Source organism: Pyxicephalus adspersus, chromosome W (assembly GCF_032062135.1).
Source record: "Pyxicephalus adspersus chromosome W, UCB_Pads_2.0, whole genome shotgun sequence".
NCBI classification, from domain to species: Eukaryota; Metazoa; Chordata; class Amphibia; order Anura; family Pyxicephalidae; genus Pyxicephalus; species Pyxicephalus adspersus.
Genome location: NC_092870.1, coordinates 10993844 through 11006289, shown reverse-complemented (window position 1 = coordinate 11006289; position 12446 = coordinate 10993844). Strand labels below are relative to the sequence as shown.

Sequence of the window (12446 nt, the reverse complement as noted above, 5' to 3'; positions counted from 1 at the left end):
AAGATTTGTTGGCAGCTGATTTGTTGGAACCCTGATACAGAGCTTTTGCTCTCCTTGTCCCTGAAAAAGCAAGAATGGAGATTGCTTTTGGACGAATTCTCTCAAGTTGGTAGATGGAATAGTTTATGGGCTCTATCACCAGGGTAACAAACCCGGGAGGTTATTAGCTAGGGCACTACATCCTACAATCAATAGTATCACAGGGCCTTGTATATGACAGAGATCTGGACAAAAAAAAAACCTTCAACCCGCAAACTATTGTCTCTTCTTTTTAGGAGTTCTATTTAGACCTATACAATTTGAAAGATAAATTTCTGATCTTTTTTGTTCCAAGGTACACAACGACATTTCTGACACAGCACTACCAAACATACCTGAAGAAGTTAAGTCCCAACTGGACAGTCCTTTTACCGAATTACAAGCATGCATCTCTTTCGTAGTACCTGGTAAGAGCCTGGGCACTGATGGGCTCACCCCTGGGTTTTAGAAGATGTTTTAAAAACCTATATCAGCATTTTTACTTTCCGTATTTAATGCGGTGTCGGACACTTCTGTGTTTCCCGTCCAATCTTTGGAGGCTCACATAACAGTGATACCCAAACTGGGTCGGGATCATACTCTATGTGGTAGCTACCGGCCTATCTCCTTGACTAATTCGGCTATATTCCAAGCTATTGGCTAACCGATTGAAAGCCTTGCTGGCTCATCTTATTCATCTTGACCAGGCAGGTTTTGTGATAGGACGAGAAACATGGGACGAAAGAGACGGGACAACAGCGTGAAAGGAGTCTCTCTAATTAATTGGGCTGGAAAATCCGCAGTCCCCACCTGTATTTTATCGGTCGATGCTGAAAAAGCTTTCAACTGCATACATTGGGTCTTTCTTCAGGAAACAAATAGGATTTGGTCTGACTATGTTGGGACGCATACAAGCTCTATATACAGGTCCATCTGCCAGAATTCGTGCAAATGGTAGTCTGTCGGAGCCTTTACAAATTCGCAATGGTACCAGACAAGGGTGTCCCTTGTCCCTCGCTATATATTTTGGTTATGGAACACCTGGCTAATGCCATATGGAATTACCCAGATATTAAAGGTGTGAAGATTGGGGATGACCAATGTGGATTAGCTGTCCCTGATTTTAAACTTTATTACAAGGGTGCAGTACCTAATAGAATACTGGATTGGACTCATAATAAGAACCACAAGGCTTGGATATCTATTGATGAGTCAATGTTCTCGGGTCCTTTATCTATAATTCCTTGGATAAGGCCACAGTATAGAACCCAATCACCTTTTATACCACCTACTGTATTGTATCTCAGACCCTTTGGGTGAAACAAGGAGTTCTTTCCTTTAGACCTGGGCCACTAACGCCATTTTTCCAAAATCCAGAGCTTCCCCCGTCTTTACACACATCTAAATTATTAATTTGGAATGCAAGTGATTATTCCAGGGTAAGCCAAATTCTTACTGGGGGTGATATCCCTTCTATGTAGGACTTAAGGTTGTCTGGAAGCCAAGGAGGATCTACCTGGCTGCCATATTTCCAACTACAAGATTTTCTCCAATCTTTGCGCTCATTGACTAGCATTTCCAGGCCCCCTTCAACTTTTGAATCTCCTATTTACAAAATGATAGAGTGACTCATGGCATAGCGTCCATTTATGATATCCTTCTAAAGGAACTCCGGACAAACGCCCCACTTCTTTAAATATTGGGAGCGAGAATTAGGACATAGGTTGGACCCTGAGGAGATAGAAAAATCTTGTATGTATGTACATAAATTGTCTAGATCAGCTAGAGACCAAGAAAGGTGTTATAAGATTCTCAGCAGATGGTACAGATGTCCAGTGGCTATACATAGATTTAATTCCACATACTCCCCACTTTGCTGGAGATGTGGAGTTCTTGCCCACCTATTGCTACATTGTGGGATAAGATCTTTGCAGTCCACAATAAGATTATGGATGATGACCTGTCCCCGCACATAACTTTGCTTGCTATTTTTCCTGGCTCTAATAAACCTATAAAACGAGGTCTCCTGCGCCACTTTGTAGTGGCCGGCCATAGGCTAATTGCTCGTCATTGTAGCCCCTATCATGGTGGAATGGATTACGGAAATGGACAGTATAGCAAGCTTTGAAAACCAAATACTCCAGGAGGAGACAGGGCCACACCATAACATGGAGTGAGATATCTGGGAAATGTTTAGAATGTCCTCTGATGTCCAAACATATCTCCAGTGAAACGGGATATATTGTCTACTTAAAATACTAACCTTGTTCCCTTTTTCAAATCAAACTGGTAAATTTGTTCATTTGGGTTGGGTGTAATTCATTTTCAAGCAACGCTATTTGGGTAAAAATGTATATATTTACCTTATCCTGACCAGATGTGTACTATGCCATTTTTCTGTGTATAACAGTTACTGCAAGCTTGTTATGGTACTATTCATATACTCTCATTACGAGATATTGTTTTTTTCCCTTGTCTATACCTTTGTCTATTTTCTAGCAAAGTCATTAAAATTTGTCCTGCCCCACCAGACCAACCAGTCCCTGGTGCTACATGTAAGCATAAAGCTTACAAGTGGTTGCCTACACCCAGTCCAGAAAGAACTGTAAGTTAAGATATGCGAGTTAAAAAAAAAAAAAAAAAAAATTGCATTTCCCTGAAGGAATGACCCTTTCCTTTCATCATTTGAGTTTTAGATTAAAGAGACATTTTCTGCTTGGACAGGGTGGAGAATTAATGCAGAGAAAGAGTTAAAGTTATATTCCAACATTAAAGATCAGTTGATGAACAATACAACTGATATGCTTACAGCTATTTCCTTAGCGTTAGTACAAGTACGTAGAGTAGCTTTGCAGAATAGGATGGGCGGTGATTATTTACTGTCTGCACAAGGGGCAATGTGTGCATTAATTGGAGATGAATGTTGTACCTACATATCTGATAATTCTAATGTGATTGCTAGTCATTTGTTGGTTTCTTGTTAGGTGGATTTTTGGGACATTTTTAAAGCCAATTCATTGTTGCATTGCTTATTTTATATTTTGGTTTGCTATTTCTTATGTGCGTTTGTTATCCGTGTATTTCATCACGGGGCTTGTAAAAGCAGCCTCGCTGTAATTTTTGTCTCTAGCCCTTTGAACAGGGTTACCAGAGTTACAGTAGCAAAATTTTTTTTTTTATAATTGTAATTAAATCAGTTGAATATTAAAAGTATGGTTATTGATATACTCAATGATTATTATTATATCCATGCTTATAAATAAACAGGAGGGACTGAATGAAAATTAAATATATTTTATTGATTTTACTATTGATCTGGGTTGATTATATGGTTTAGTTAATGGATGACTGGCTCTCTTATTAGTGGTTTGAGGAGACGCTGATACTGCCAGTGTCTGTTCCAGATATTTTTGGAATTTGTGTTTGTGATGGTGGCTGTTATCATCCAGCCTTGGTGGAGTCGGTTGAGATAATAGGAAGAATTATGTCTTCAATAACCTCCCTGGCGGTATGAATATTTTAGTTTTTTTAAATATCAAATCAGTACATTTGACATTTAAAAATACTTATTTTAAATTCCCTTCCGGTGCCGACCCCCCCAAGCGCATGCCGTCCGCCCGGCCTCTAAATCCCATGGCCTCGCATCCCAACGTTCACACGCTGGACACAGATTCCGCGCATTGCTAAGGGAACACCAATACCGGGCCGGCATCGCTGGAAGATGCTGCGGGCTAGTGGGGACTAGGTAAGTCTTCAATTGCACCCTGAGTGTGGCTCGGGGTTACCGTTATTTCTATTGAAATTTCACCCCGAGCCCCAGGCCCCAGGGGGGTTAATTGCAGTAAATTTGGATGTAATGTCATGTTGATTCTACAATGCTAATTTATTGTAACAAGAATATATCTTTTTGGGGCCCCACTTGGCATCTATTCAGAATTTCAGCTTAAATGGTCCTCACTCGGGGCTAATAGTCAGACCTTCTGATCGTGCCAGTGGGTCTCCACACATGTGCTTTGCTTTATCTATCACCCTCTAGATCATCTCACCGTGGACAGATGTATTGTTTTTTATATATATATATATATATATATATATATATAAACTGCTTTGTGTAAACAAAAAAAAAAAAAAACACACGTTTTTTTTTTTTTTTTTTTTTTTTACAAAGCAGTCACAGGCAGAGATGAAAGTCCTGTACCTTGGCAAGCATGCTGTTAAGGAAGACCCTTGTTCTGTGTGGGATTGGTCTCCAATGCAGAGGTCCTGCACATTCTCCTCATAATGAGAGCCATCCAATCAGCAAGAACATGCAAACCTCTTCAGAGAGACCACGGCTTCCACACGGAGCAAGGGTTTCCCTCAGCATACTGGCAGGGGACAGGATTTTCCACTCTGGTTGTGGCTGCTTCAAGAAAAGTAATTGTCATACTCTTTTTTTGACAAGAATTGAATCTACTGGTTTTAAACTGAAAGTTCAGCTTAACTTTTTAACATAAAGATACAAAAATTCAATTCAATTGAAATCTAACAGATGCTGAAGGAAGGCACATCTCTTATGTCATAGGTTTTCCATTAAAGGAACAAGGACTTACCACTACATAGGACTTTCCTGCCCCCAATCCACCAAGGATGGGACTAGCTTTAAGGTGTGTAGGTCAGCACCCTCATCCACCCCCGCCCCCCCACACCAAGAGACTTACTCAGACTCTTTGATCCATAATAATCGTCACTTAGGCCCGGGAAATCCTATTATTACAGAGACAGAGGAAAAGGAGAAAGAGACAGTGAGACAGCTGGCTAGAGACAAATGTTAGGAAGAAGAACCTTTACCAAATATCTCCTCTCCTCAATATAAAACACCTTGAAGAAGCATGCAAATATGTTATGGAAGAGGAAAAGTGGAAATAAGCCGTGATTGAAGCATATTAGACTAATTTTATATAAATATATATAGCTCAAGTGAGAAAATAGCTAGAGGAAAATAGCTCAAGTGAGGGCCGATATAAACCCAAGGCCTAGTCAGAGGTAAACAAAAGGGCGGTCACAGAGTGAACAAAGTTTGTTTCATTTCACTTAGTGGAGCATCCCTATGCTGGACAAGATAGTATTTTTCCCCCTGCCCTCCTCCCTGGAAAGCCATTTAAAGAGACAATCGTTTTGGCTATTTTTCTAGGTGGTCCAGCTAGTAAGGTATATACATCCATCTATCCATCTCTCCCACTGCCTGCTTGCTGGTAAAATGGAGAAAAGCTTCTATGTAGGATTTAAAATTTGACAGTATTTGGATCTAGGACCATCATCTACACAATTTTATGTAGAGATTCACACCAGCAACCAAAAGAAGGCACGCAGTTGGGGGGGGGGAACCATCTATAACTCTGGAATTGCATGACTCACATCACTAAAGTAGTATATAGCGCGAGCAACCTCAGATATCTCCTTTTACTTACGTGCATCGTTGGTCTCCTGAAGTAGGCTCTTGTAAAACGGAAACTTACGGGACAGTCGGAAACTCTTTTTACACTTGGATTTCATGGACTGCGACAGATGGTGGAAGGCACAGAAAAGTGGGCAACAGGGACACAACACCACAAATGTAGAAATGAGAAATGTGATTTGGGGGGGGGGGGGGGGATAATGGAAGAGTATAATGAAGGCAAGGACCGACATGACAAGTAGGACAACTTTAGCAAGCATGATGGGTCTTTTTCCATCTGCTGACATTTTTACATTATGATGATCTCCATCAAACATGATTTTTTAAAAAATTAACTTCTCACCAGAAAATGTTTTAAGCCCAGTGGGGCGGGGCAAGACAAAAAAAAAAAAAAAAAAAAAAAAAAGCTGCTTGTTAATGTATCCTAATGTGTAGAATGACGTCATAGGAGTATGATAGCTGTGCGTGTGTGAAGTTTGAATGTCATTCAGCAGCCTTACAGGTCACTGTTCACAAACTTTCATATCTCCTAAACTGTTGTTCGTAATGACTTGAAAATTTGGGGGGTGTTAGCCACAGGTGCACCTATATTTTTGTTTACCTGCACCTCTCTGTTCTAGATAAATTATAGTTTAAGGTAGGGAAGCAGACAGGTAAATGTTAAGAGGGCAGGGCGTTTTGATGAGCAGAGGTTTTTTATGTTCTAACGTTGCTATGCTAATGAAATTGGGGGGGGTTGTGAAAGGTAGGTATAAATTCAGGGGCCCCGCCCTATTTTTCTTTGCTATATAAATGGCCTCATTTTCAATTTTGGGCTCCTAGATGCACTTTACTTTGAAACAGCAACCTCAATGTTCAATTTTCAATCAGTTTTTAAACTTGTTACCCCATATCTTAAAATTCTTTAAAGAAATTTTGGTTACTAGTAGCTATGAGGGTCCCCTCTGTGTACCCTGGAAATTTCAAGTAGTTAAAAGGTTTAAAAGATCTGAAGGATTGAACACAGCAAGTTGTTAGGCTGCAGAATATCAGCATTTACACACAGCTATCACACTGCACTGCTGTCGATGTCATTGTACACACACATTTGGGTGAATACATTTTCAGTTTTTTTTTTTTTTTTTTTTTTTTATAAAATATGGGCAATAATATAATTACCATTATATAAAGGGTGACTTCCCCCTATTATATAATAGAAAAAAATGTGTTTTTCCATTTTTGGGGTAGGATTCCTCCCTTTCCATCTTTACTGCCATGGTGGTAAAGACTGCAGGGTAAATCTGCAGCCTTCTGGGATATTTGTGTCACATATCCCAGGTGGCTGTGGGCTGCTCCTTCTGCACATGCCCCTGATGATACTTTCCTGCAGTATGCGTTGTACATGGCAGTTTTTTTACTGCTAATGTGAACTAAACTACACTACTACAAGGGATTAAACTATTAAAACATGGAACACTAGGAAGTAGAATCAAAATACACAGCACTGAACAGTTTGGGAATATGAGAAAATTGGACATACTAACAATCCAGGCATTAGAAAGTTGGAATAAAGTATAGGGGGAAGGTAGAACACTGACAACAACAACAACAGGGGTTACTGGATACCTATGGCATAAACTAGGAGCACTAAATTTGCTGTGTGTTGCTACGCCCACTTTTTTCCACCCGGCTAAAAAAAAATTTTTTGCAGGGAACACTACAGGGCATGTGTGAGATTAAGCACTTTTTTTTATTTTTAATTTTTTTTACATTATAGGAAAGCCCCGGACGATGCAAGCACAAAAGGAGCAGCCCACAGCCACCTGGGATATGTGAAACAAATATCGCAGGAGGCTGCGGATTGACCTTTTAGTCCTTACCACCACAGCAGTAAAAACCGAAAGGGAGGGGTCCAAACACCCCAAAAAAAACGCTTTACATAATGTTAAAATGTGGTGATGCTTTAAGAGCATTGTGCATGTGAAGGCAAGATGGGGGCAGGACAGCGCCAGTGTCCCCCCTCTCATCACAGCACATACATTGTAAAGTAAAAACAAAACAAAAGAAAAAAATATTACAAAAATTGTAGTAAAAAGAGTGTACAATGACATCAGCAGTAGTGTGATAGCATTGTGTGTAAATGCTTCTTGTCATATTCTGCAGCCTAACAACCGACTGTGATCAATCCTTCAGATCTCCTAAATCATTGGTTGTAATGACGAACATTTTCAGGTAGACAGGAGACCCTCATAGCTACTAATATGTGGGGGTGTTAGCCACAGACATCCACACATTTCAGTTACCTACACCTCCCCATTCCAGAGAAATTGGGGTTCAAGTGTTGGAAGTGGGAAGTAACGTGTAACAGGGCAGTGCATTTGGCATAGTAATTAAATTTTAGTGGGGGGGGGGGGGGAGTTAGCCAAAAGGTTCCCCCACTGTACCAACATTTTCAGTTTTGTACACCCCACCATTCTAGGAAAATTGGGATTCAAAGAAGAGAAGCAGACAGGGTAACATAGTATGACAGTTATAGATTTGTGACCGGTAGGAATCAATTTAGTGGCTCCACCCCAATGCTCATTTTTTTTTTTTACAAGTGGATGCGGGAGTCCCCAATTTGCATTTTCAATTAAGGACTCCTAGGCTAACTTGCTTTTGAAACAGCACCCCCAATGTGGTATTTTCACAAGCTTTTAAAATTGCAATCCCCATATCTTGAAATTCTTAAAACCGGGGGGTGAAATTGTGCTATTACTATTAGCTTTGAGAGTCCCCTGTGCACCCTGAAATATCAAGTTATTATGACATACAGTTTAGGAGACTTGAGGGTTTGTACACAGTGAGCTTAGGGCTGCAGAATTTGTCATGCAGCATTTCTTTTCACACACAGCCATCACACTGCTCCAATGATGTCCTTACACATGCTCACTTGGGCGAACACACTTACAGCCAGGTTTTTTTTTTCTCTCCATAGAAGACACAGCACGAGCTAAGAGATGGGGGAGGGAGTGCCTGTGTCCCGATCTCATCATAGCTGTGCGGTTTACCCTGCCTGGCTCTTATTAGCAACTTGAAATCTCAGAGGATTAGAGCCGGGCAGGGGGCTCACAGCAGCCCCACAATATCCCTGCTGTAGTATTTAAACTCTTACATTGCCACAATGAACTTGTCCCTTCTCCTGAAATGTAACTCCCCTCCTATTGGCTATTACAAACAAAACCTAATACACACCACATCTTCTCATTTCTGTAGGACTGCAACCATTCCAACCTTTGGTATGCAGTTTAATACTGGCCAGACTGAACACTGGTCTGACTTTAAACAATTGTGGGCAGTTAAGACATAGCTTATTGTAATAGGCAGCTTGCTTCGCTTCCATTGGCATTAATAGAAAACAAAAAAGTTCATAAATACAGAGATCTTTGGATGCAGCCTAAAGAGCGGTTCACTACAGTTGTGCACATTGCCCTATGTTGCTCTTGGCAGCCCATTAATTTGAATAGGCAGCCCAATGGACCATACCACACAGAAATGTAGTAGTAAAAACGAATTGAAAGCACAGCAAATAGCAATGCACTTGTGCTGCACGGTTTTTGGGGTGCCCAGAAGTATGAAATGCCCAGGCAGCACTTAGTGTTCTATCAAAAAAGGCTGCCTGTGAAAATTATCCAGGTGGTGTGTACAAGTAGGCGTGTATGACATATTCGGCAGCTTAATGTGATAGTTGTGTGTAACTCACTATATACAAACCTTCATATCTCCTAAACTGAACGTCGTAATGTATGTCAAAATTATAAAAACAAAATCCAGGACCCCCGGGGCCACCTACATAGCAAGAACCATTAGGATGGGGCCCATAAATTTATACCTACCTGTCACAAAACTATAACTGTCATACTACACTACCCTATCCACTTCCCCACTTTGAACCCCAATTTCTCTGGAATGGGGGGGGATGTACAAAACCAAACACAAGTGGGGTTACCCGGTTGTACATGCCCCTCGGGTGGAAAATTTTCACAGGCAGCTTTTTTTTGATAGAACACCATATAATAAAGGATAAAACAAAAACAGTGACCACAATGTACCATGTTCTATCTAAGCTCAGTTTGTGTACTCACTCTGTTGGACTCCATGCCCAAGCGTCCATGGAATTTGACAGTTTTCAGTCTTGCTCTTTCTTTCTTCTGAACCCTGTACAAAAATAAGCAGATTTTTTTTTTAAGGTAATATTGCTAACACATACACTATGCACATGGACACAGCCTGAAGTGGCACAACCATGGAATCAAGAGGGCAGCCAAGTCTACAAACACTCCTGTGAGCAGTAGAATATTTAAAGAACACCTTCAGAAGTAACAGAACACATTTTTTAAGATATGCAACAGATGCAAAAGGAGTGAATAAGAGGATTTTAGATAGAGTGGTGAAAAGCTAGACTGACGTGGTCACATTTTATTGTCATATGTGGGCCCTGTTGGTAAGGTTCCTCTGCATTACCAGTGAATCTCAGAAAAAAAAAAAAAAAAAAAAAACATTGTACACGTTAGAATACTGCCAACAGCCAGGACAGGATTATGTACAGTATGGTCACATGACCCTGAACACATACAGAGAGGGAAAGAAGTATTTGATCCCCTGCTGATTTTGTACGTTTGCCCTCTGACAAAGAAATGGTAGGTTTAGTGTAGCTGTGAGAGACAGAATAACAAAAGAACCCTCAAAAACCCAGTGCTCAAAAGTTAGAGCTTGATGTGCATTGTAATGCGTGAAATAAGTATTTGATCCCCAATCAACCAGCAAGATTTCAGACTCCCAGGTGTCTTCACTGAATGCAGGTAACGAGCGGAGATTAGGAGCACCCTCTGTAAGGGAGTGCTCCTAGTCCAAGCTTGTTACAGTACCTGTCTACAGACGCAATCAATCAGATTCCAAACTAGCCACCATGGCCTAGACCAAATAGCTGTCTAAGGATGTCAGGAACAAGATTGTAGACCTACACAAGCCTGGCCTGGGCTACAAGACTGTCACCAAGCAGCTTGGTGAGAAGGTGACAACAGTTGGCGCGATAATTCGCAAATGGAAGTAACATAAAATAACTGGCAATCTCCCTTGGTCTGGGGCTCCATGCAAGATCTCCCCTTGTGGAGTTGCAATGATCATGAGAACGGTGATGAAGCAGCCCAGAACTACAGGGGGGGAACATGTCAATTATCTCACGGCAGCTGGGACCATAGTCACCAAGAAAACAATTGGTAACACACTGCGCCGTGAAGGCCTGAAATCTTGCAGAGCCCGCAAGGTCCCCCTCCTGCTCAAGACAGCACATGTACAGGCCCGTCTGCAGTTTGCCAATAAACATCTGAATGATCCAGGAGAACTGGGTGAAAGTGTTGTAGTCAGATGAGACCAAAGTTGAGCTCTTTGGCATCAAACCAACTCGCCGTGTTTGGAGGACGATGAATGCTGCCCATGACCCCAAAAACACCATTCCCACCATCAACATGGAGGTGAACATATTATGCTTTGGGGGTGTTTTTCCTTCACCGCATTGAAGGGACAATGGACAGGGCCATGTACCGTCAAATCTTGGGTGAGCACCTCCTTCCCTCAGCCAGGCCATTGAAAATCAGTCGTGGATGGGTATTCCAGCATGACAATGACCCACACACGGTCAAGGCAACAAAGGAGTGGCTTAAGAAGAAACACATGAAGGTCCTGGAGTTGCCTAGCCAATCTCCAGACTAGTTGATAGGGGATCAAATACTTATTAACTCATTACAATGCACATCAAGCTCTGACTTTTGAGCACTGGGTTTTTGAGGGTTATTTTGTTGTTATTCTATCTCTTACACATACAATCACCTACCATTACAATTATAGACTGGTCATTTCTTTGTCAGAGGGCAAACGTACAAAATCAGCAGGGGATCAAATACAAAGGGGAACAAACACACATGTATGTGAGAATGCGTAACTGAAACAGTCCATTACACAATCCACTTACCTCTTTTTACTGGGGATGACACCAATCTGCTCATTCTCCCCATGTGGAGTGACCAGCTTGGCCTGCCACCATTCATCATCAGAGGCATTGATAACATGCAGGATGTCCCCATAAGAAAAGCTCAGGCCCTGGCTTGGTAAGCAGCTGTCCCGAGAGCGGTCGTAGTCAAACAGTGCCCTGTAGAGAGAAAGAATGATTTCCCAAATCCAGACACAGGAAAACTCGTACAACCAGCTCGATATTTTACAATCACAATTCTCGCTTACCAGCACAAGGCTGTTATATAAACACAGATAAATGAAAAACATGAACTGTATTAGAAAAATGAAGGTTTAAACAAATGTAAACACAGTTTTAAACGGATGTCTTTTTAAGGTAATTTGATACCTGAATCTAGTTAGGCTTAGACATGGTGAGAGCCATTCTAGTCATGTATTACAAGCCCAGTTAAAGTCTTTTTCTAGTGCCATGATTTAAAGGCAATTTTTAATTTGAAACGCTTTAAAATACATTTTCTCTCAGTTAAAATGCCCTTTCCTAGCCTCCCAGTGCAGTGCTCTGTGCTGGCAAAGCTGAGAAGCAGCCACACCTCTCATACCCCTCTTTCCTTACACAGACTTGTATAGCAGGGGGAAGGAGAATACAAAAATGTGATGCTATCCCAGTCTTAGGTGACAGGAATGCCCACTTTTTCATTGAGAAGACAAATATGGATTCTCTTACCATACTAATCTCTACAGTGTTTCTTGAGTACCATCAAGGCTGTACATAAGGTCACTTCTTGTCCCTAGGCACTCCTGTTCTCTATCCTCATAGTTTATCTGTAGTGTCAAGCAATTTAAGGAACTTGCTGTCTTGCCACATTTTGTGATGGCTGTAATGTGCCTCTTTGCTGGAGAGAAAGCTGTACCTGAGGTTCTGCAGTGCAAGAATATCCCTGTCTTTGCTTCTGCCTCTACCAAGAGGACCACAGGCAATACTAGAGTGGAGTTTTTTTTTTAA

At 41.2% G+C, this 12446-nt stretch overlaps 1 protein-coding gene across 7 annotated transcripts in view; it reads right to left on the bottom strand.

Annotated features, from left to right (window-relative positions):
* The window catches only part of LOC140342886 (disks large homolog 3-like), a 185534-nt gene that overhangs the window by 27922 nt on the left and 145166 nt on the right, over positions 1-12446 (bottom strand). For 6 of the 7 annotated variants that reach the window (XM_072429262.1, XM_072429260.1, XM_072429258.1 and 3 more), the window contains 3 exons: positions 11445-11621; positions 9559-9631; positions 5469-5556 (listed from right to left, as the gene is read on the bottom strand). In XM_072429262.1, the coding sequence (XP_072285363.1) occupies positions 5469-5556; positions 9559-9631; positions 11445-11621 (338 nt within the window). Of the gene's footprint in view, positions 1-4718; positions 4765-5468; positions 5557-9558; positions 9632-11444; positions 11622-12446 lie in introns of all 7 variants that reach the window. The other variant, XM_072429259.1, reaches the window with a different exon arrangement.